The 26,854-nt window shown below is 39.9% G+C and overlaps 1 protein-coding gene across 3 annotated transcripts in view; it reads right to left on the bottom strand.

Moving 5' to 3' along the window:
• Positions 1-26,854, bottom strand: part of ARHGAP10 (Rho GTPase activating protein 10) — a 250,505-nt gene that overhangs the window by 24,573 nt on the left and 199,078 nt on the right. For all 3 annotated transcript variants that reach the window (XM_081134741.1, XM_081134742.1, XM_081134740.1), the window contains one exon: positions 17,082-17,232. In XM_081134741.1, the coding sequence (XP_080990867.1) occupies positions 17,082-17,232 (151 nt within the window). The remainder of the gene's footprint in view (positions 1-17,081; positions 17,233-26,854) is intronic.

Genomic DNA, 26,854 nt, shown 5'->3' with positions numbered 1-26,854 from the left:
CTAACAAACTTCACAGGTATGCCTCTGGTTAACTGGAAGACAACTGCAGACTACTGCTGCGGTTCCACTGGCACAAATACCTTTCCTGTCAGGTCAGAATAATCACAGAGGCATCTAAGTATCAAACAGTTAATCATGGGGATCAAAGAAAGATTTACTGAGAGCAAAGTAACTGCACTTACAACACAGTAACATCTGTACAATAAAAGCCAGTCCTCCTCCCACGTGTGTCCAACAACATGATAAAATAACATCTTAAAAATAAATAAAAGATATAACTGTACTCAACAACTGTACATATTTCTGTGAAACAGAAACACTGGTTCAGAGGTTAGCAAGAACACAAGCCAAAGGTCTACTGGCTGCAGAAGCTATGGAACCCAATAGCACCAGCCAGACCTTCAAATCCTGTGGCGTCTTAGGACAGTAACACCTGCAGTACACCAGGTGGGGGGCTAAAACCAGGCTCTCAGTGGGGAAGGAGGGGTTGGGAGACGTTCTCCATACTAAACGGAGGCCAGAAATCTGACCAGGTTCCCCACTCACCTGGGGAACTGGATTTGACCATGCCCAGGATGAGATTTACATGCAGGAATAAAAAGACCTGGACTGAACCAAAGCACCTGGGTGAACCTGGGGGAGGCAAGGGCCAGAAAGGGGTAGAAAGAAGAAAGGAGAGGAGGGGGCTCCAACTCATCATACCCGTTTACACACAAAATCCTCCTTCACAATGGACTTGTAACCATGATTCCGAGAACACAGACAAAACTAACACAGTCAGCAAATTCAACAACAAAAACTCAGAGATTTAGAGATTTGTAATACACAGAACAAAAGTGGAACTGCCAACATCCAGGTCCCAGAAGAAGAAATAAATTGAGAGGAAGAAATATTTAAAGACATAATGACCAGTTCATCAAAATTAAAGAAACTTCAAAGACCTCAATTCAACGTGCCAAACAGGGGAATTAAAAAAAAAATACTACTTTAAGATACATTACTACAAAATTTAAAAATACCAAATAAAAAAATGCCTGATAAAAAGAGATCATATAAAAAAGGAACCAGACTGACATTAGCGTTCTCAATAGCACTGCCAAATGCACAACAACATTGAAGTAATATTTTTAAAGTATCAAAGAATTCTGAGAATAGAATTATATATTTAAACTGTCATTCAAATGTGAGGCCATAGAAAACATTACACATAAAGTACCCAAGGTTTGCACACAAACTATATTGACAACACTCAAAGAAATTTTTTAAGTATTTAAATAAAAGTAACATGAGATGTTCAACAAGCTTGATAATGTCTACTGTTGTCTTTTTAAAACTCTAGGGCAAAAGAAAAGGTAAAAACACAACCAAAATGATCCTGAACCCAAATTCTAGAAAATATGAACATGGTGGGTGGACGGCCCAAAGGGAGATGGGAGTACACTAAATCATTTGTCTTATTAGGGGTGGAGAAAAATATAAATAATTTAGTTTAATAAAACAACAGATAAATGAGATTATAAATCCCAAAATAAGGGAAACCTTAGAAACAAAACAGAATATATATCATTGGAAACAGCAAAAAAAAAAAAATGCTTTTTTGAGGAGAAAGCAGGAAAGAAAAAACATGTATCAAACTTCATTAAATAAAAATTATAAAATGACAGAAATCCTAACATAACAGTAATTACTATATATATATATTATATATATATATATATAATATATATATATATATGGATTCAACTCACCAATTTAAAAAGTCAATGAATCTCCAAATGTATATTTTAAATCCAACAGTATGTTAACTACAAGAAACATGCTTAAAACAAAGACAAAGAAAGATTGAAAAATTTAAAAAAGACAGATATACCAGGCAAATAAGAAAGATAATGATCTTAATAATCTGCGTGAGAAACAAAGTCATTTTATATTGCTATAAAAGACAAGGTGATCAAACAAGAAGAAAAGCACCTAAATGATACAGCCTCACAGAACAAATCGAACTATAGGAAAAAACAGAAAAATCAACAATTGTAATTGGAGATTTTAACACACTCCTCTCAGATACTGCTATCAGCTAAGAAAAAAAAGAGAAAGGTATCTGTAACCAATAATACAAAGCTGATCTATTTTACACACACACCTAACACATAGAATATTTATGAAGGAAGACTAAAGTCTTAAAAAAATTCCAAAGAATAAATGTTATGCATACCAAACCAAACATTCTCAGGCCAAAATTGCATAATATTTAGAACTTAAATACTTTGATGTCACAATTTCCATAGGCTGATAAACTAAGTGTGGTTAAAAAGAGAATCACAATAAATATTAAGAAAGATTAATAACTCAAAACAATAAAAACATTTCATATCAAAATTTGTGAAACACAGCAAAATAATACCAAAGAGAATTTTATAGCTCAAAAATATTTATAAGGAAACAAAAAAGCTTCAAAATATTTTTATGCTACATTTAAATAGGAAAACTTCCTACATATTAATAATCAAAGAGGAGTTACCATGACAGTTTAAATACTGAAACTAAATTCAGTCAGGGTGAACTCTCAATGAAACTAAAATATGTTTGATGTCTTTTTTTATTTTAGTTTACTCACTCAACAGGAATCACTTGAATACTATAATTAATATACACAGGCTAATCCATACAGTAAAAAGCTAATACTCATAACTATTATTTTTATTATCTGTTAGTATGTAAGGCTTTCTAGGGGGTAAAAATCTCCCAAATCACAGTGGACACTGATGAGAAAAGGTGGTTTAACATATAAAAACTCACCCAAGTGCAGACAAATATATCACAAAAGTAAACAATCTACTTTACTTTTCAGGGTAGCTTCAACTAAAACCAGGTGGGCTCTTAGCAGCAGGGCATGGACAAAGCTGCTCCGATTAACTTCACCCCATGTCCCTTTCCCCTTGTGCCTGGACGCATGCTCCTGTCATTCTGCATTTTCCACCTTTTAAATGGGGCTGCACAGTAATAACCAATAATGTCCTGCTTAGAGCAGTTCCATTTTTTTGCCCAAATGGTGTGTCTGCTCTAATGATGCTCTACCCAAGGAAGCCCAGAGCACCAAAAATTCAGGCTTCATGCCTGAAGTTGAAGGGGGCTCAGGAGGTGATCAAGAGGAAGGATACCCTCAAGGACAAGAATTCTCTGGGTAAAAGTCAAGGTAGCAGACAGACTAACAGCTCTGGGGATGAAGTGGATTGGAAGAGTTCAAAACTGGGTGGGAATTCTAAAATGCTGCAGTAGGAAGAGAGTTTTATTTGTTTGCTTGGCTGGCTTATAGAAGCCTATTCAAAACATAACCTCTGAACTAAGCAGGAAACATTCATGCTGCCCTAGTTTCCACCACCCTGTGGCAGATATTATGACATCAATAAAACCTCCTTCAAACCATAGTGGTCCTTCCTCCAAATGTTACCTAGGATATAGAGTGTACTAAAAAGGAGAGGGGTGTCTAACATCAAGAACAGTACTCCCAAGCTCATCTCATATATATTCTGACATACTTGGCTAAAATAAAGTCTGAGTGGCTATATTTTGCCCTGTCAAAACTAGTTCCTAATGCTGCACTGACAAGTGTAAATTAGAATAAGCCAACACTTGTTTCCCCTCCCCTCAACTCAAAATGCTGCTGAACTTGATATCGCAAATAAAACTGAATGCTGTACACCCAATATGGAAGTATCCGTAAAAATAAAGCTACACCTATCTAGAAGCTGGTGAGAAGCTCCAGATATATGAAACAGTAGAAAGAAAGCACGTCTCCACCGATTTTCATAAAGCCAACATGACAGATAGGACCAGGCCAACAATGGAATGTGAAGGCTGATGGAGCTCAAAGGCTACAGCTATTCGTTCTTTAATGATCAAGTGCATGGGAAGAGTAGCCTGCACTGAGCAGGGCTGTTCCCTAAAATGTGGTTAATGTAGGTCAAAGTGTACTGCTTGACTCATGAGAAATGAGACATCATAGAACTGTTATACTAGATCAGAACCAACTCACCTAGTATGGAATGCCACTTTTAACAAGGACATCCAAGGACACCTGAGCTGCACATGGCCTCCCCTTTCCAACCCAAGTCTTTTAAGTACATCATAATGTCTCCTTGCTTTCAAATTACTGGGGGAAACTGCTGTAGGTAGTGAAACATTCAAGAGTTCCGACTCTGAGTAAAGGACCTGGCTTTCAGAGCAGCTCACCACTCACTATTGCTCCAGTCGTCGTCTCCAGTTGTGTTTAGTATTCTGTTTTGCATCCTGTCCTTGGAGCAAGCATTCCCATAATTACTGACTTACAGACACAGGGGTGGCGAGACGCCCAACTTTACTGCAAGACTGAGGAAAAAGGGGAATGGCCACACCCAAACATCACAGAAGAATAGCCTGTCTTGCCTAGCTGGATTATCTAAGAGGTTGCATCCAAGTAGGTCACTCTTTGTATACTGAAGAAAAGAGAACAGGCTTGTTTCTTCACAACCTACCCAGGTGCGTGGCTGGGCCAGAACCTCGTGGAGTTCATGACCTTCTCTAACTGGAAGCTGTAGGACACACACAGAATGGCTGGCACACGGCAGAGCAGTCTCTGAGCAGCACAGCTGAGAACAGGCATGGTCAGATCCAAATCCCACATGACACCCAACCAGCCAAAGAAAATCCAGTGCTGCCTTCACATCTTTCTATACGCTAGTCAACTGAAACTAAAATGGCCAGTTGTGATAACTTGCTTTAAGAGGCGCTATCGGTGGTGGCATTAAACAGGTAAGATCTATAGAAAGAAAAAGTCCTAGGTAAGATAAAAATTAAAGTTGATATATTTTTCAAGCCAAAAATCTATTCTTATCTTTCTCAAAACATAGGCAAGAAGATTTATATCATATTATCTCATACATTAGTTTTCCTTAACTGAAAAAGTATACAGAGAAGGCGGGGAGGGGAGAAGGGAAGTTAGTTACTTTCTTAAACTAATTAGAGTAATAAAAATAGGCTAGGGAACTCAAAGTTTGACTTTAAAATTGAACTTTTAGAATTGCTAATGTAATTAGGTATCTCTCTTTAAAAAGCAAACCCAACCCTACCACTCAACAGGAATTCTTTACTATCCATAGAATAGTAGGTGATAAATGATGACTGTTTTAAAACACACACACACACACACACACACACACACACACACACACACACACACACACACAGTCTAGATTCTTTGATCAGAAAATCATCCCTAAGTTTTATATTAGGGAAAAGGGGAATGGGGTATAAGAAATCAACCCTGCCAACCACCCATTAAGGAAAAAAGCTAACTGTGTTTCTCAGCAGTGGGAGGTGCACTGAGAGACAGGTTATAATTGCCAAGTGGAAGAAAACGTTCCTAAAGTCCCACTTACCCCAATTCTCAGTTTCACTGCAAGTTAAAGCAATGTCGTGCTGGGTAGGGGGCAAGATGTCCCAGTTCCTCTCATTCCATTGTGCCTTCATCTAACAAGACCAACCCTAAGGAAGCTAAATAACATGCGGATCCATGACAGGCAGTGGCTAGATGAGAATCACTCGATCAGCTAATACAATTTCTCCCGCTGAAATCACAACTACAAAAGGGAAATGGGACTCTCCGTTGAATAACCTCCCACCCCAATCACAAAACCCAACACAAAACTACATAGACATATGCATCCCCCCCAAAAAAATTAGTATGAGAAAAGGCAACTCCTAAACTAGAAATTAACATGTCACATTAAGGCATGAAGCGATGTAATGAAATTGCCATCAATTATACAGCAGATTTTGCTTTTTACTGTCCAAAGATTTAAAAAATTAAGCATAACGCTTGCCCCAAAAAGCTACTAGACTGATAGGAGATGCCAAAACTGTGTGCTAGAAAAAGCTGATGAGGGAATCAGCTGTGTTATAATCACATGACATAAAACACACTGTCAGAAAGTCAGTGCAGCAGCTAATAGGCATTAGGTTACAACTCCAGGAACCACCTCTGCTGCTTGCAAAGGTCGATGGAAGTCAGTGGCGATTCAATTATAAAATGAGTAAGACCAGTTCAGTTGCAATGTCAATAGAAGTCAAAGCAAATTGCTCTACTCTATAAAGCAGAGACCATTTTTATATCATAATCACAGACCTGAGGCATTAGTTACAGACTGAGGTTTCTGCCCATATAAAGAAACAAAAAATATAACCACCCATGTACTATTATGATTAGGAACCAAAAAGTAATCGGATACCGCCTCCCCATCAAGCTCTGAGGAAGGCTGACCCTCTGACAGCTCGGGAAATTTAGAGTACGCTGATGGGAACACAAACCGGCCCAGCGGAGACGGTGAGGGCTGGTGGGCTCCGAGCTACTTCCCTGTCCCCCCCCCCCCACAATTCTTCTCACATAAGGATGTTAATTACTATCAATTTCCAGAATTAGACACTAGCGACCAATAAGCCTATTTATTACACTGGACGGAAATAATAAAAAATAGAAGACTAAGTTTCATTTTCTATCAAAGTATAAGTTACTTTCTCCTTCATACATCAGGCCCTCGAGAAAATAAAAGCTAAAATTCTGGAGTATTTACTACTTATTGGGTGGTGTACAGCCATTAACACATTTGTTTTTGGCAAAAAACACATAAAATTTTATTGCCCCAAACTCATGAGGCTTACAGGAGAATTTGTTGAGATCATTAAAGACAGCAAGAAGCGACAGAGATTTAAATCCAGGTTAGTTTGAATCCAAACTTAACCACAAATAATTCTACTATTTAATAAAATTATTTGCTGCCTACGTATTTCCAGTGATAGGGGTTCCCAAAATGCTAGGACATGTGATTCTGAGAGAGCAGCCCAGGTAGAGGGTGAAAAATACATTAGCTCAAACGGGAAATCTCTAAGCAGCAAGAGTTACTCATTCTCAATGTAGCACCAACAGAGTCCCTTCAGGTCAACTCATGCTAGAGGGACTCCACACCCTTCTTACGAGGGCTCTGAGTCATTCTGTCATTCTTGCCCCTTCAAATCTTAACCTACACCCAACACACCAAGTACCAAACACAGCCTGCATCAACATTAAGCTGAAATCCTGTAATTTAAATACACATGTATGTATGCATGTTGTATGTGTTTGTATGTACATATATATATAACAAGGAATACTCTGTAGGAAAAAGAAATAGCTGTGTAGAAAGGAAAATCATCACACTCTCGATCTCTAAGATAACCACTGTCATGACTGATTAATATTCTTCCAAATTTATGTCTATGTTTATACATCTATTTACATAATTTTCTTTTAAATAGATTATATTGAAAATTCTGTTTTATAACATGATTTATTCATTCAAAAGCATTCTATGTGTGTGATTGCTGTAGAAACATTTTACCACTGGAAATCTAGAAGCCTGTGTGTGGTAAGGGACCAGCACCATCTGCTTGTGCTTGGCTGTAGCACAAAATGCCATCCGAGAGGGCCACCCACACAAGAGAACGCGACAGAACACTACACAGCGGTGAAAAGGGGAGGCGGGCTCTCTTGGTATTGACACAAAAAAGCAACACAAGATATACTGTAAAATATTTAAAATGAAGTACACTGTGAGCTTTTGGGTGCACGTGGGGGTAAAATAAGGAACTATATTCGTATTTGCTTATATCTACATAAAGAATTCTGGAAGGATACACAGGAAACCATAGGGTGAACTACACGGCACTGCTGATAATCATTTCTGACCCACACAGAGCGGCTGCACATGGTACGAACCTACTAACAGCGGTTAGCCGTCCCACCTGCATCTCAACTCTGTGAGGATTTAAGAAACTGTAAGTTGAACTACATTAAATTCCTTTACTATTTTTGACTTACAAAATGAAAAAGACATCTGAAATTGCCGCTGTTAGATAACTCTGGAACTAAAAGATGGCGCCTTCAGAGGGCTCAATCTATTGACATCATTGATCACAGCTCTGTTTTTGCAAATGCAGCGGGGGCAGGAACTGAGTTGCTGGGGTGCAGACTTTTTACTTTGTAATTTCATACGTTTTGGTGTTGCAAACCAGGGCACATAGTCTCTATTCTTTTTAAATTTAATAAAATAATGGGAGAAAAAAAAAAAAAGAAAACAGCAAAATCCCGTATATTCAGGCAGCACTGGTTGTGGTCACGTTACACATTCTAACAATCTGTGAAAGCATCGGGCACTGAGACACCCTCATCACAACCAACCTAAGACCAGATGGTTGCAAAACTCACAACGAAATAGATGCATCGCTGAAATAAAATGATCGTTCTCCCTCCCACCTTTCCACAAAAATCAGCATCCTCTTTTCTCCTGGACAACCCACCCTGTCTAGTCACACTGGACGTGCCCAGGTTTAAAACCATACACGGCGCCGGCTCTGCCTTCTCTTTCATGAAGACCATAAAAAAACGGTTTTAAATGGAAAAACTAAGAATCATTCTTAAACTTAAAACAAGAATAAGTCAACATATTATTTGAAATGCACAGAATACCTCCGACTTCGCGGCAGCGTTTGTGTTCTGCCCTCCGGCGGAGCCCAGACTCCGATGGGGCTGCCTGGCCGCAGCGGCCTCATCACTAACCAGCAGGGAGACTGGCTGAGCTGCTGACCCTCTTCGCGCCTCAGCTTCCTGAACTTTATTCTAAAATAGGGATAATAACATACCTATAGAATTGTTACGATGACCTAATAAATATTGCTAAAAACAAAACCTGGTCTATACGGTGGCATATGCAACTGTTCATTATTACTCTCCAAATTCTGTGACCTGTTTTTACACTTCTTTCAATTTTAAGAAAGAGTCTATCTTTAAAATAACTAAGAAAAAACGCAACAGTCAGAGGCTTAAATAATCATTATTTCTATTCTGACCCAAAGAGAAAAATTAAATCATGACCATAACATTTGAAGCTCAAAAAAATCATGTGGCCGACTTTAAAGAATATCAGTACATGCAAAATGTCAGCCCAAGAATTCATTTTAATCAGCTGGAAGATCTGTCTGATCTAAGGGCGTCACTGGCCCCCTAACTCCGGCTCAGGGAAGGCGCACAGGAACCCACGCGAAGCAGAAGGAGCACTGAGGGAGCCGAGCTCCAGAGCCGCGGCCCAGGGCTCAGTCAAGGCCGCCAGGGACAGCACTTACAGGAGCAGCCTCCACAGTGCTCAGCCTCACAGCTGTTCTTTCTCCCCCACCGCTGGTGAGGATTGAGTAGGTAAAAATGAACTGGCCACAGGTTTGTTTTGTTATATTAACAGTCAACAGCACCCTTATTTCCTGGTAATTTTTATCAGAGTCCATAAGAGTTTTCTGAGTAATAGAAGTCGCTGGGAGCTGGCCACGCTGAGATAATACCTTCCCCTTCGAGATTTCTGCTCGTCTTCCTGGCTACCAAAGAGAACGTTTCACATCAGTCACTCTTGACAGCCTTTAAAAATTCTATTTCATTCAGGATAAACAATACTTTGGTTGGTTTGAAAAGATGTTTCTTAGACAGCCTGGCTACCTCCTACGCCATAAGAGTTTCAAAGAGGGCTATAAAGAGAGTGACAGCTGCTTGAATTCAGAACTAGAAATTAAAATAAAAGCTATTAGAAGTGAAAAAAAACCCCACACCACAGGGAGACAAGCTTTAAAGAATTTCTCTCTCTTCTATAAATTCTAGTTACCTACCATGAACTTATTTTCACCACAGAAGCAGCTATGCATTTTATAAAGGCATTAAATACGCTTTTTCCCCCTCCAGAGAAAGGGGGAAATGTTCATCCCACACAGAAGCAGAGCGAAGATTATACAGGAAGTCTCATAAGAAGCCGCCTTGTGCTTTGTCACTAACGTTAGGGGGGCTGGTGTTCTGGAAGGTTTCTGGGGAAACGGCAGAGCAGGGGAGGTGGCTCACATGATGTATGGGGGCACACCACAACTCAATTCCAGCCCTGAAATTTCTGGCTGCCTGTTCCAACCCATTGATCTCAACATTGTAAAATTGAGTTAAGAAATAATCTGTCTACATGTACTGTCACTGATCGAAACCTGGTCTTAAACTCACTTCACAACGCAGTAATTCCATGTCAAGGAATCATAACATTGCAAGAGGTCTCGGCACTCAGAAAGTTATTACCCAAAGCCTACGTGTGAAGTGTCATGCAAAAAAAAAAAAAAAGATGAGACTTGGATGAAGATTACCAAGATTAAAACAAAGATATGCTCGTGCCCGGTTACTTGGGTTGATTATAATTCTGTGTCAAGATGATGAGAAAGGTCTACAAGGACACATCAATCGCTGTAGCATGTGTCACTAAAAATTCATGTCAACAATGGTTTTAAAGTGGTTCTGCTCGTACCCAAGTGTCCTGATAACATTTTGGGGAGGGCAGGGTAGTTGCAATTCACTTACAAAAGCATGTTTTCATGACGGCAATTTCTAAAGATACTCTCTTGGGAACTGTGATTAGAGAGTGCGGAGCTGCCATGACCGCCAGCTACGCATCCTTGATCCTACTGAAATAAGCGGTACAGTGGTTGCCTCCCATGCTTTATAATGAACCTATGCATCAATGTGAGGGATAGTAGGAGAAAAATTACCTCTACGCATTGTTCATGTTATGAGACTATTCTTTCTCTAAGAAGACATAACATTTAGTAATTCTTTAATATTTCTCTTTCCACTGACTTCCCATATATACTATTTATGCCAATATATTTTACACCATTTCTACTAAACATTATTTTCCAAAGCAGTTATGTACAGCAATATGTATTGAAAACACTAACAAAGTGAGACATTTCCTTCCTTTTAATGGAAAGATGGTCTAAATATTTTTTTTTAGACCCTCAGGGCAAAAACTAAGTCATAAACACAAGGATAGATTTACCTATGAGCCTAAAATGTGGCTGATGACATCGTTTAGATCACCTGCCTTCATCTTCCACATCCAGTCAGTTACCAAGTCCCAACGACTTGCTTCACCCTCTCTCCCAGACACCCTTTTCCATTACTAGCGCTGGTTCATGCCAACATCAGCCCAAGTCTCCATTACTTAACCAGCCTCTTACCACAGCCTTCCTGGTTCCCACAGACCAAGTCATCCCCCTCTGATCTGAGAGACTGAACCCCAGGATATGTTCCTCCTTAGGACAGAAGGAAAATAATCATGTTTCACTGCACATCAACAGCTGTATTTTCATGTTTTGCTGATAAGGCTCTGCACCCTAGTCACGGTATCTACCATGGCTGCGGGACTACAGTAACACATAGTCGACAGAAAGTGCTGCAGCCAGCACATCCGAGGCCCAACCCAATGGCACCCAAGCCAGGCCCACTTTAAAACAGCATGAAGTCCTGCCAGTTGGCTTGCAAGATGACTTTGTTTTCAATTCGCTGTAAATCATATTTTTATGTTACCTAAATAGACTGCTCTATCATGTATAAAAAAAGATGGGCACAGAGTACATAATTACCCGAGAAGACACAAATAAAAAACTAGTCCCGTGAGTGCCTAGTTCCATTTAAAATTAGAGCCAGCAAAAAGAAAAGGAGAGCATCGTCAAAATTCAGATGATAATATTCTCTTTCACTTCCCAAAACTTCTTTTAAAAATTTTTTTCCGCCTTGAATGAAAAATAAAGGATAAATCTCATGGAGACTCATGAAGTTTCCTTGTAGTGGGGGAAATGACAACACACACAAGCCTCTCTTTGCATAGAAGCAGTAAGGGTATAAGTTTGGAGTGAGCGGGATAGAACAAAGATACAGCCTCCACTGGACTTCTGCACAGCTGTTTCGCTACTAGCGCTACAGAAATGAAAACACAAAAAGATAACTTGACAATGAAATAAAAGCAACCTTTGGTTTTTCATCTTTTTAGCACTTGGCCTACCTTGTATTTTGATATTTCTCAACTGACTTAGCCAAGTCGACTCGGCTTTGAAGTTTGTGAGATGCTTCAATGCTATGTCATTCTGAACAATAAGGCTTCTACAAAATACAGACAGACAAATATTTCAGTAAATATTTAACAGCTCCTCTACTTAAAGAAATCTAACTAGATACGGTGTCCTTTTCAGTTCATAATAATCCTCAACAAAGATCCATAAGCAAGTAACTAGAATTTTAAAGTCGTTTAATATCAGTACATTTATTATCATTTAATCATATATTACAAAGAAAAATAATGAGCACTGTATATGTAGTATGGCCAAATGTGCTAAAGCTAATTAAAGTCTTTATCAAAGTAAAGATACTAAGTGTCTTTAATTACACCGGCCATTTCTCAATTGGGAGTGCGGTGGGTTAAATATAACAAAATAAAAATCACGTCTAACAGCACAGTCTCCTATTTCACACCAGTTGGATTCTCTGCATCCAGGCTCATGCTAAAGGGGTTGCTGAGTCTTTGCTAATAATGACTTTTTGATCTGTCTGATGTTAAACTGAAACCGAGTGTTTTCCAGGGCCGGCTGTTTGGTAAATCATAGTTTCATACAGTTACATCATAGCAAAGATGAAGTGACATGCCATAGACCACTTCACTCAAATACCAAAACTGTGACCAAATCAGAGTGCTGAAGAAAATCTCCCGTTATCCATTCTAGTTCCCTGAATCTTGGCAGATAATCTACCTAATTTTTAAACAAAACTATGTGTCCTGGATTTTATTCAATCAAATTTACCTTATTCTACAGTGAGTAAATGGGGTGGAGTGGGGTGGGGAGAAAACGACATATTTGCATTTAAATTTTCTATCAGACTGATGTAAACTAAAACATCTGAAAAAATAACCAACCAAAGTTGGGTAAAATTCATACCTCAACCGCTGTCAATAAGAAAAAATACAACAAAAGACTCAACCTTTTGAAACCTTCAAGTAGAGGTGACATTAGATGACTCAGGCTACAGAAAAAAAACCTTTAAGTCCTAGTGATAAGAATAGATTTTTTTTTTGAAGGGGTAGAGTTTTCAACATGGTGAGTCATATTCAATATGTTTTTTAGTATCCTTTCCCTGAATGATTCCTTTCAAAAGCATATACAGCACTTCTCTTCACTTATTTCCCTTTTTTTAGAATATGCCAAACATACCTCTACTTTGTTCTCTCTGAAATAATTCTTTTTCGCACAATTTAACTAAAGCTTAGCTACAATTAATGGGGGTGGAGGTGGGGGTGGGGGTGGGGGTGGGATAAATAATAGTTTTTAATTGCTATCCTATGACCTCTAAGATAAAATAAAATCACTCCATGACCAAAATCATGGGATTTCCTGATTCTGACTTTAAAAAAAAAAAATCTAAGGCTACAATCAAGATTTAATGTAAAATTATAAAATACAAAATGTAGAATGAAACATTATATAAATGGTGAACATAAAACACACTAAAGAGCTGAATATCTGACATTCGTCTTTTCCCTTACAATCAAATAATTTTTAAGAATTATTATATGACCTAAGAACTGTAGCAAGCCATCTTGAACATTCCATGAAAGATGTGCTGAATATCACTTCAACAATTTCTTACCCATTAATAATCACTTAGCAACCCAGAGATCAAAAGGCTAATATGCTATGTACATATTAATGTGACTGGATATTATAATTAAATTCCTAAAAACGCCAAAAAAGTAGATGTAATTCTAAGATAAAAGGCCTCACTTTGGTCATTTCCTTCATGAAATACAGTCAGTTCAGTTTTGAGCCAATGTACATATTATCATTGTCTTCTTGATTTTCCCCCTTTTACTTTTCAACATTTGCTTCTTTTACTCTTTCTTAACACTTCCACCTGAGAACAAGTGAGCTGTAAGAAAAGGTGCAATTCCAACCAGTCAGTTTCACTCCTTATTAGCAACTCTATTGAGAGAGTGAAAGTGAGAAAAAGAGAAATAAGAAGGTTAGCTGGGGTCGGAAGTTGAAACTAACGTCTAAAAGAAAGCTCTGACATTACAGGCTGATGTTAACAATTCATGCCCCTCCTCTGGAAAGCAGAGATCTGACTGTAAAACTAGTATTTGTTATCATACGAAATATGTCTTAAGCCCCCAGTAAAAATTAAACATTTATGGGCAAAAAATTTTCTGCAAAGCAAACAAAAACCTACAATGTTTTGAAAAGGGAAGCCTCGTCAATAAATGATGCTGGGAAAATTGAAAAGCCACGTACAAAAGAATGACACTGTAGACTGCTCTTTGTCACCATGTACAAAAATTAACTCAAAATGGATCAAAGACCTAAGTATAAGACCTGAAACAATAAATCACATAGAAGAGAACATAGGTACTAAATTCATGGACCTTGGTCTTAGAGAGGATTTTATGAAATTGACCTCAAAAGCAAGGAAAGTAAAGCAAAAATTAATGGATGGGACCGTATCAAACTAAAAAGCTTCTGCACAGAAAAAGAAACCTTCAACAAAACAAAAAGGCAACTAACTGAATGGGAGGAGATATTTGCAAACAACACCTGTGATAAAGGGTTAAAATCCAAAATATATAAAGCACCCATACAACTCAACAACAAAAAGATAAACAATCCAATTAAAAAATGGGCAGAGGACCTGAGCAGACACTTCTCCCAAGAGGACATACAGATACACAAAAAGATGCTCAACTTCAGCAGCTATTAGGGAAATGCAAATGAAAACGGCAATGCCATACCATTTCACACCTGTTAGAGTGGCTGTGATCAACAAGACAAGTAATAACAAGTGTTGGAGAGGTTATGAAGAAAAAGGAGCCCTCATTCACTGATGGGGGAAATGTAAGTTGCTACAGCCACTATGGAAAACAGTACAGAGATTCCTCAAAAAAGAAAGAATAGAGTTACCATATGACCCAGCAACCCCACTTCTGGGTATGTACCAGAAAAATTTGGAAAAAATTGTTCGTAAAGATATATGCACCCCCATGTTCATCAGAGCGTTATTCACAGTGACCAAGACATAGAAACAACCGAAGTGTCCTTCAAGAGATAACTGGGTAAAGAAGATGTGGTGCATGTATACAATAGACTACTACTCAGCCATAAGAAAAGATGAAATACTGCCATCTGTGACAACATGGATGGATCTGGAGACTATCGTGCTAAATGAGATAAGTCAGACAGAAAAAGTCAACAACCATATGATTTCATTCATGTGTGAGATATAAAACTGAAAGCAACAAATGAACAAGTAAGACATACAAACAAAAACTCACAGACAATAGTATGGTGGTCACCAGAGGAGAAGAGGGGTAGGAGAGTGGTAAAGGAGATCAAATATATGGTGACGGAAGATCTGACTTGGGGTGGTGCGCACACAATGCAATATACAGATGATGTATCATAGAATCATAGACTTGAAACCTATAATTTTATTAACCAATGTCACTCAAATATATTAAATTAAAAAATTTTTAAAGAAGAAAACAATCAGCCACAAACATTTTTTGAAATCTTTAAACTTTTAAAAGTAATTAAAAATCTTGAAAAAAACATCGTAGCCTCCAGTGTTATTACAGGAAGCATTCTGCGTCCTCCCACAGACACCCCCAAGTCAGCTGAGTTAAAGACAGTGTCAGTTGCTTGCAGAGATCTTTGGACATTTGCATATATAACTGCTTATGATGAAGGTATTGCATTTGTTTTCATCTTCTATCCCTCCCTCCCTTTGACAATCATCTCACACTTCCAAAACAACATAACCTCCATAGCTTTAAAGAATAATAAATGAAAGATACAAAAGAAGAGTGTGAGAAGAGGAAGAAAAAAGAAGACTAATTTCAAAATCAGGAAACGTCCCCAACAGGAGTGAAGTCCCACCACAAAAGAGTGGCAGCTACAGACAGGCATGCTGAAAATGCAGGTTTTGAGACTATGAGCATCTCCTTCTCCACGCCAATAACCACATGGATACAAATCAGCAATCGGTGTTCTCTATACCTGGGCTCGCCGTCTTGTTCTGTAGGAGTTGGTGTTTAAAATTCAAATTTCCAGACTCTCTTAAAAACGAGGCCGTCTGCCTAGCCGGTGTGGCTCAGTGGCTGAGGGCTGTCCCATGAACCTGGAGGTCACGGTTCAATTCCCAGTCAGGGCCCATGCCCAGGTTTCTGGCTTGATTCCCAGTAGGGGGCGTGCAGGAGGCAGCCGATCGATGATTCTCTCTCATCACTGATGTTTCTCTCTCTCTCCCCTCTACCTTCCTCTCTCTGAAATCAATAAAAACATATATACTTTTTAAAAATCTAAGCAGTCTGGCAATACAGAGGCAACATGATCACGTGACAAGAATGAGCTGGAACGTTAGCCTAAGTGGGACATGAGAACTTCCATTTGCCAGAGTCCCATAGCAGCTCAGTTCACTCGGCCTGGCCTCTAAAAGCAGACCAATTTTCCACCCCTGCCGTATGATCAGATACCTGCCCTTTGAGAAAGAAAAAACGAGGGCAAGTAAGGTGCGTGAGCCATGACCCCAGGGCAACGGTAAACTTGCCTCTAATCTAAATGCATTTAACATCCGACTCTATCTGCTCCTCTCATAAAAGATCTGCTTTAATTTTAGTTCCCCTTCCATTTGTCTCAGGGTTATGTAACCTCACAAGAGGTCACACAAGTCTCCCAAAAAAGAAATTTAAGCTGTCTTTTAAAAATATAAAAAGAACCATGCATAACAAAGACAAACACAAAACTGAAACTTACATTCTCTCCCTGACAAGAAACTGTTTACCCTCCCTGTTAAACTCAAAAATTATAATCTTAAGGGAAAAAGAAATTAAAACACAAAGGATGGCCCTGGCCCGGTAGCTCAGTTGGTTAGAGCGTCGCGGATACACCAAGGTTTTTGGGTTCGATCCCCGATCAGGGCACATACCAGAACCAACCAGTGAATGCATCAGTAAGTGGAACAACAAATTGATGTTTCTCTCTCTCTCTCTCAAAGAAAATCAATAAACACACATGCACACACAGAGAGAATAGAAAACCATGGCCTGCCCAGGGGACATATGATATGTCATATTCTCAGCATGCTGTCCAGCAGAAAAATACAATGAACATCTTACCATCTTCCAGCTCCAGACAAAGATTATATACAGCCACCGGTCTCTTGGTCCTCTGGCCTTGTCTCTTTGATTGTCTTGGTGGAGCATTTGGAGGTGACGCTGACAGGGAGACTGACTCAGGGAATGTGGCATCAGGCAGGGTCCGAAAAATCTGCCATCAAAGCACAAAGAACGTCAGTTGTTTCCCCTGAACAGAAACCTGTGTATTCCAACAGTAGACCAGCCATCAAACAACATTTGATTTGGAGTTCATCCACAACAGGCTGGAGCCAAGAACCCAGTCCTTCAAATTTGGGGTATAAGTCTCAGTCTTTTATTTATTTCCTAACAGAAGATTTCTAAATAAAATTTCTCATTAAAATTAAGTCAAAGCAACATCAAATCATTATATTTCACAACAAATTCATTTCCAAACTAAATACTATAATTACCTTTACCAGGTGTAGACAATATCACAGCTCTTCACCCGTAAAGGAAGTAGCCAGGATAAATTATTAAAAACAAATATCCCATTAAATTTCACACAGGGTTATATTTATGCCAAAAAGCTTGTCTCGATTTTTTTTCAAACTACACAAACAAAAACATATGACTGCAAATATTTTTTACATGTTTAAAAATAGCTGGTGCTTATGAAATTACCTTTCAGATTCCCACATACACCTTCCATAAACTGTCTGGTAGACTTTATCAATTCACTTGAATACCCTCCAACTTCTCTTAATAATTTCCCCTCCACTTATGAAAGCTAGAGTATTAGCACCTTGATTATCTACAGTGTCATTCGCATATCAGCAAAACAAAGCAATCTGTGCCATAAAGGGAAGTGTGTCACGCAGGTGATTTATAACAGAGCTTCCCTGGTTACACAGACCTGAGTTCAGAGGCTTCCTGTCCCCAGCAACACTGGAGACCCTCCAGCCTTTAATGAAGTCATAAACTAAAATATTTAAAGGCAACTGCCTAACAGACCTGGCATCTCTAGAGGGCTGATGCTCCTTCGGTGGAAGCAAGAAACAGGAAGAAAGCCAGCTAGCGTTAAACAAAACATAAATATAAAACAATAACACACACAGCGGGAAAGCCCCCGTTGCAAGGAAATTATTATATTTATGCATTTGAATAAAAACAGCCATGTGACCCGTGTATATGAATGAGGGTATCACATATGTGGATCACATTTAGTAAGAGACAACCATATTGAAGTTATAACCACAGAGTCTAAAAGTCCCCACCTAAAAACTATTATATATCAATGTAAACAAGCGTTTCACCAGCACATTTGCTTTATAGTACCATACTGCCCCCTCATGTGTAAACAAAATAAAAAAGGATTTAAACTGCTGTGGACAAATATTCGCTAGTGAAAATTTAATTTAGTGCTCTAACTGGTGACCTGCTGACACCGGATTTCCACAGAACCTGTGTTCCAATAGGGTACTCTGGCAAAGAGCACATTACTTATCTGTCTTTAAAAATCCTCTGCATTCTAGACTACTGGCCACAGCTGGATCTACTGCCGTCTGTCACTGCTCACATTAAAAAAGTCTGTGGAGTGGTGGGAACAGGAGACAAGTTAGGTTGAGAAGGGTAGGGTGAAGGTGAGAAGAAAAGATGGGAAAACTTAATTCTACTGAACAAAATAGCACCTGTGGATGACCGACATTTGGAATAGCTCCTTGACTTAGGTTTGATCTTTGCAAATATAACAGATGAATGCCTCTTGGGTGTTACTGGACTAGGAACCCAAACAAAACAAAGAATCAAGGCACCCAAAGCTTAAACAAACAATGGAAACGCTTTATTGCAAGAACTGGCACTGCAGAGCTGAGAACCTTCCACGCAGAACTTCTGGGAAGATCACACAGACTGGATGGTGCAAATCTTGACAATTCCTCCCCCTGTAATTCCTCCCCCACACCCTCACCAACACCTCAGGGTATGAGAGTGGGCAGTGAGGCACCGGGGTGGTCCCAATGTGCAGAGTAAGACTACCAAGCACAACGGGGCCCAGAATTGTGACTCCTTCCTGCCATATGTGACAACCTGGATGCACCTAGAGGGCACTATGTGAAGTAAGTCACACAGAGGAAGACTTTATGATCCACTAATATGTGGACTCTAAAGAAAACAAACCTCATATAAACTGGGAACAGATTGGTGGTTGTCAGAGGCAGGGGTTGGGGGAAGGGCAAAAACGGGTGAAGGTCATAGGTACATATTTCTTCTACTATAAGAAATAAGTTACAGCATGGTGACTATAGTTAACAATACTAATGTACTGTATATTTGAAAGTTGCAAAGAAAGTAGATCTTAAAGTTCTAATCAAGAAAAAAATATGTAACTATGTAAAGAGATGACTGTTAACTAAACTTGTGGTGATCATTTTCAATATATACATGTATCACATAATTATGTTGTGTACCTAAAACTAATACAATATTATATGTGAATTACATCTCGATAAAATGGGGGTAAAAAAAATTTTTTTTTAATCTGGGAATGGGGACTGGGTTTTGGAGGTTTTTTTGTTTTGTTTTTCTTGGGTTTGCATTTTAAAACTCCCCAGGTGATTCTTTTGTGCAGCCACGAATGAGAGACGCCCATTTAGACAGTCATTCCACAGCATTCTATGCTTGTCTTGGACGGATCAAAGTCCAAAGCAAAACACCAGAAAAATTATTTCAGAAAAATTGGCACTGGACATATGCAATCAATTCCTTGGACCTTCCCAAGTCCAGACTAGACATAAAATGTTTCAAAGATTCTAAAGACCACACCGACACTCCCTCAAGAAACCCCGTTGTGTTAGCATGTCAAAGAGCTAACCTATCACCCAGATTACTGGATAGCAAAGCAGAGATGCTAACTTGAGAAGGCACTATCCTGGCTTTTAAATCTTCCCAGCTATGGAAGCTTGAACATATTAAAACACTGCACCTCACTTTCTCATCTGTATAGCAAGGGCCATAAAACCTACATCTTGAATTATTTCAGGAATTAAATGAGATAATCTTTATAAAGTGTTTAGTACAGCACTTGGCACACAGTGACCAGAAATAAGTGATAGTTACTAGTATTTGTAATATGATCACATCCAGTAAATGATGATAATATAAATGGATGCCAACCTTCATTACTCAACTCAAACACCGTTTTGAGAAGGCACTAATTTGTTGAGATTTTAAATATTCCTCATACTCAGTGTTTAGTTATTCTAAATGTTGTTATTTTAAAGTGTTTGTGGGGGGAAAATTCATCAAGCAATGAGCCAAACTGAGGCAACAGAAGAGCATCTTTTCAAAATTCCCAAGTCACCTAGAATCATACAATTTTGTGTATTTATTTCTGCACTTCAACATTGACATTTTTTAGTTAAATTACTTCCTGTTTCACGGAATTCATTTAAAATTTAATGAATACCTACTAGGTTTTCTCTGAAGCACTTTAATATTTTCAGCAACCTTTGGGCTAAGTACTGTGCCTCACATTTTAAAATGAGACAAGCTCAAAGACCAAATCATTAGGCCAAGTCTCCACAGTTTGAAAATGGTAGAGTTAGTATCAGAGCTCTCAACTCTGATTCCAAAGCCCCTCTGATGCCAGTTTATAAAACAAACACAATTTAATTCTTAGGGAAAAAGAAAATCACCAACCACAGCTGTTCTATGCTTGTTTAGAAAGACTAAAACCAGAGAACATCATGTAGACTCACCACTACTGTGCTATGTCTTCCTAGATGTGTCAAGACTCTGCCTTGTCTGCATTAGCCTCTGCCCTAAATTCCTCTTTTTTTGTAAGCTACAAGACTATGGTTCCCTCTGAAAACCCAGAAATAATTTAAAAGGATAGTCTTTTTAAACGCAGAAGAGGAGGAAACAGTAAACTATTTACTTTAAAATGTTGACTTATTTTTTGATCTTTGGATTCTAGAAGCTAAAGTTTACCTTATTTTGTTCTATAGAGGCAAGATGTGTGTCATACTTAAATATAACACCGACTGCCCAATCCTAGAAGCACTGCATGGGTGCAAACGCCTCTACCACTCGGGTGTCTTTCCAAACTCTTTCGACTCCCCAAACTTCCCCAGCATCCTGTCTCACATTACCTTTGTTCTAGGCCAGATGAACTCATCTTAACCAACACTAAGAATCAAGAGATCAAGTCTACTCAAAACTTATTTTTCACAGGGTAGAAAGTTCCTTCACCGCTCCTACATATTTACAACATAAAAACTCAAGCCAGACAATCCAATGACAAAAAACAAAACTCCGCATGTAGGCGTGTCGGGGAAGCAGGCGCTGACTCAGGTCTCCTCAGGGTGTGAGCACAAACACAAGTCTGGCACCACTGTTCAGAGTCACAGATTCCTCAGACTCAACAAACTGGATGCTAATGCCCACGGGACTCATCCATACACAGAAATACCACCCCAAGTCCTTCAGGCTCCGCTACCAGGGGCCACACGTGGAGATGGCTGGGCCACTTCTGCCAGAAATACTTTGCAGATAAGAGGAAACATGGATGCTCTGGAAATGTTGTTCTGTACTCCACTCAAACCTGCAACATTTGATTCAGCAGAATGAATAAATACTGTGGTTAAAGGGAATCAAAGGGGATGAGGTCATTTTTTTTTAAAAAGATGTTTTACAGAAGAGTTCACTGGTCTTTATTATGGTAAGAAGACAACCACTACTCTGCTTGTATATTCCTATCGTCTTGAATAATGATAGATGCAACCCCTGGGTACTTGCAATATGCCTGACATTTCGCCAAGTGTCTGACCTACAAAGATTTGAACCCAGATTTCCTGATTGCAGTGTGCGTGTCTTAGATGCCACACTCCCCTACCTCAGATATTACTCAGTCATATTATGCTCCATTCATAGACAAAAGTAGTATTTCCAGTCTTTCTAACACACATAACTAACTAAATGGCCAAATATTACTTTTGGCCTGTGTTTAGAACACATCACCTTGGAGCTGTATGACTCTGAGCTTGCTCGAAGGCAGCCTCAACTTCCATCCACACACAACTTCAGAGTTTAGACCCCATGTGAACAGTACAGAGAGCTCTGAAGACTCTCCAGCTGTCTGTCCCTGAATCAGCACTACCCCGTGACTAAATATGGGTCTTTTATAGAAAGCTTAACTAGAACTGATAATAGGGATTGACAGTAAAATACCAGTTGGGTTCGGGCTTGATGCTGGAAATATACTAAGTCTTCATGTTTATTCTGGTTCATTAAGACTCAAAATCCCAGAGCTGAAATTTATCCTAGTTATCACTTAAGCCAACCCCTTTATTTCACAGTTGAATAAACTGAGGTCCCTATGATTATAGATTTGCACATATTAGCACCACTAGTTAGTGGCTTTACTCCCAGGCCAAGGTCTCGATGCCAACTGCTATTTCCCCTCTTGCTGGCTCTGACCCTTTCTAACAAACTATCCTTTATGCATATACTTTCTCATCAGGGGAAATTTTGCTCAATAGTTGAAATTCCTCAAAGTGCTTTCATATGCATTATCTGATACAAGCCTGGATACATACATCTGTGATAATGAAGCATGTTATAGGATCTTGTTCCTCTGTGTCACAGGCAAAATAGAAGGGCCCAGGACACATTCCCAGCCCCATGGCCATTCATCCCATAGGTTCAGGTTTGACTGTGGTCCTGACTCTACCACAAGCTTTTTAAAAAACAACTTCAATTTTGGTTTAAAACAAAAACAAAAGGTGTACTTGTTGTAATTTCCAAAATTGGTAGACTTTCTGGTTTTCTTCTTCTTTCTAAGCTTTGAGCTTTAATTTCAGTAGACATTTCAGCTCCCTTTCCTAACTGTCAATGGGTTAAACCACATTGCCTTCTGTGGCACTCTATGCACTAGAGCAAGGGTGGGGAACCTTTTTTCTGCCAAGGGCCATTTGGATATTTATATCATCATTCTTGGGCCATACAAAATTGTAAACTTAAAAATTAGCTATGAAAAAAGCTCCTAGATTTATTGAATTTCGAGTCCCGCCTGCGGTTGCCTTGACAGGGCCAGACCAAATGATTTCGCAAAGCCGGACGTTTCCCACCCCTGCCCTAGAGTAACACACCTGAATTTGGTGTTTCACTTCAAGATTTCAGTAAATGACAACTTATCAACCAGACTTTATAAAATTAAAACTACCCCAGCACTACCTACCCCAAACCATGAGCATTTCCAATGGTGTTAACTGTGGGTGGAACTAGTGTCTGGGTGCCAGGTTTTTCTAGTATTCAATAAAACCAACAGAGGAATAGTGATGATAATAAATAACTTTGATAATATGTTGGGAACCCAATGGTATGAAAGAAATTTTCTACTACTCACTAAATAACTTCTCCCCAATCTACATAAGGCTGCATCGCTCTTACATTCATGGGGTGAACCTATAACCCCAATTATAAAATGCTGTTTTCTGGTCTGCAAACCTTTAAAAACACTTGGATGCCGTTTTATCAATTTGCACCTGCAAATGCTTGGAAAATGCACCATACACTTTGCGAAGTCCGAAGAAAACACTCGCCCAAACATAACTGTGACTTGGACTTTCATAACCCAAATATCTACAAGCGCTCTTCACTGAACAAAGAGCTGATGCTGGGCTAGAATTGTTTTCAATCAATATGTCCTTTGCTTACAAGCAAACAAATCCTGCATTTCAGCAATAAAAGCCTAGAATAACATTAAAGGAATGTAGATGCTCTATGTCAACTGGAAGGCCTACTCCAGACGTGATACTCGTTTGTTTTTTCTGTTCTTCATCCTTCAGTTTGGATGTACAACTTTTTCCAAGGTTATTCTTCTCCCTTCTTTCTAGGACTCAGGCCTCCCTTAGAAGTCACTTGGTCCTATACCATTTGCGGTGCCCAAAGGCTGGGGACTCACAAAGAGAGGCCTCCATAGCCCAGGGCTAGCTCCAGCCGTGACAAAGAGCAGGACCCCACCTCCATGCTAACTATGAAAGTTTAAACGGAGCGTAAGTACACACGTTTAAAACTGAGTCATCATCTTTGGAATTCCCAAGGTGAACGACATTTTTCTTTTGGAAAACAAGTAATGACCCGACCCCCTAGTCCTTTGGGTAGGCTGGAATGACCGTTTTCCTAGAAAGAAAAGCACGGACCTATTAATTCTCCAAAAGGATGTGTGTGAGTTTTAATCACGGTGAAGAAAACATCTTCTGAAGGCATGTATATAATTATATTTATCAGAATCATCTGAAACCTTTTCCATGTATATATGCCCCAAGCATGGCCAAATACTTAAGAAAGAACGCAACATTCCCTTTTTTAATTCACTTTAGCTCTCACAAAAAGAATATGCCTAAAGCAAATGTTTTGGAGGCGGCCAATGTGGTACTTTACGAGAAGCTACATAGATGCAGGGGGCATTATCTGCCTTCATGTTTAATCTCTGCTCCTAAAATTTATAGGAAGAGTTTGATTTACACTTTTTATTGACCACCTTTCCCCCCCCCACATTATAATTTATTCATGTTACAAATGTGAAAACCCAATACACTTATATTCCTTGTAAAAATTCTGATAAACACTAAAAAAGCTCTTTAAAGAAGGAACCACCCTGGCTGGTTTGGCTCAGTGGTTAGAGCACAGGCCCGCGGACTGAAGGGTCCCAAGTTCAATTCCAGCCAAGGGCACGGACCTCGGGTGCAGATTTGATCCCTGGCCCCCATCGGGGCACGTGCGGGAGGCAACCGATCAATGTGTCTCTCTCACAATGATGTTCATTTCTCTCGCTCTCGCTCGCTCTCCCCCCTTCCACTCTCTCTGAAAAGCAATGGAAAAAATACCCTCTAGGGTGAGGGTTAAAAAAAAAAAAAAAGATGTCTTGAAAGGTTAGTGGTTAGATTCTTGGATTACACGTCAGTGTGGACCTTGCTGACTCGCAGGCAGAGTAGCTGTGTCTGAAGTGCCAAAGTTAGGATTTCCTTCAATGGGTCCCACTTCTCTGGGACCAGCGCTGACCCCTATTTCCAACGTGATGAATGGTGCAGCCCCTACACGTTTAAAAAGCAGCAGCAGGACTGCATGAGAAATGTGTGCTTCCACAACAGCCATGAAAAACAGCCAGGTGGTGGCCTCAGAGTCGACGGTGACGCCACCGCCATCTGTCACAACTGGTAAACTGACGGCATCTTAGACAGGATTAACAGGCACTGAGTACACCTGCAACGAAGGTGACGCTAACCCCGACTGCGATCCTCACCGGCTGGGCCACACTGGGCACTGCATTCCGTCCTGCGGTAAGAGCGTCACAGAGCAACAGAAGTGTCCCCAGAGGAGTGTGAAAATGCTAGTCTCTAGTCCCGCACACCAGCAAGCACTTCTCCAACACCAACTGGGTGTCCTACGGTTCAACACAATTCTGATACTCTCTACCTGGAGGTAGCACCAGGTCCCGTTGGTTAAGGGCTCAGTCCCCACAAGACTGCTCCTGCTTCAGGTGCCAGTCACAAACCCAAGTTGCCACCTGTGCCGCTGATCACCTGGCTGTAAATCAGAGGTTCCCACAACCCCCTCCTTGGGTCCAATTAACCTGCCAGAGCAGCTCACATGACTCAGGAAAGCCAGTTACTCACTAGATTTCTGGTTTATTACAAAGGATATTAAAGAATATGAGCGAACAGCCTGATGAAGAGATATATGGAGTGAGCTTCTGTCCTTGTGGAGTTCGGGGACTGGCACAGTGGCACTTGGAAGCCTTCTGGTTCCCCAACCTGGAAGCTCTCCAAACCCTGTCCTTTTGGGTGTTTACGGAGGCTTCATTACATAGGCATGATTGATTAAATCATTATTGGCCATTGGTGACTGATTCGACCTCCAGCCCCTTCCTCCTCCCCCGAAATTTCCAACCTTCTATTCAGGGTTGGTTTCCCGGGCAACCAGCCGCCATCCTTTGGTGCTTTCCAAAAGCTCTCTCATTAACATAACCCCAGTTGTGGTGGAAAGGAGCTTGTCATGAATAAGACGACACCCATTTCACCTTTATGGATCTGAAGTGTTTCCAAGCACCGAAGACAAGAGATCAAATACAGCAAAGATGCTCCCACTGCTCTTACTGCTGAGAAAATCACAAAGATACTGGGAGCTGGGAGCCAGGAACTGTGGATGAAGGACCAAATATATATTTCTTATTGTAAATCACATCACAGAGTATGATCTGGACCGCGAGAAATTCAAAATAAAGTCATACAACAAAAGGACCAGAAGAGAAATCCAACAGGTCACGGTACCAATTCTCAGGTTCTAAACACACTATCACGTGGAAGAGGGAGTCACCTGGTATGGGCCCCAGAGGTTAAAACCAGGGCTAACGGGTTGAGAATTTTAGAAGGCATATGTCAGCTGAATATGAGGGGGGAAACCTTCTGAACTGGTGAAGTTACATAACTCTTGGGCAGGTTAATTTGAGAGATGAGTTCCAAGTCCTCAAAGATTTACACGGTGCGACTGGAGGCTTTCCGAAAGACGTCCAGGGCTGTGTGCGGGGCTTGGCTGGACTGACTCATGAATCTATGAGAGAAACTATATATGTAGCCCCAAAAGAGAGCCTCATTCACCAAACCACCTGAGCCCAGTGATTCACTCCTCTCAATACAGAAGCAAACCTGTCAAGCTGACTTGCCCCCCTTTTCTGCAGGACAGGGTACCCTTTCCCCACCTCCTGATAACTGTGCCCTGCTGAGACCTGAGCCTTCTCCTTTCTCTGCTTCCAG

The sequence above is a fragment of the Miniopterus schreibersii genome (assembly GCF_964146895.1).
Source record: "Miniopterus schreibersii genome assembly, chromosome: 4".
NCBI classification, from domain to species: Eukaryota; Metazoa; Chordata; class Mammalia; order Chiroptera; family Miniopteridae; genus Miniopterus; species Miniopterus schreibersii.
The sequence above is the reverse complement of the archived record's forward strand: the minus strand, read 5'-3'. Positions and strand labels throughout refer to the sequence as shown.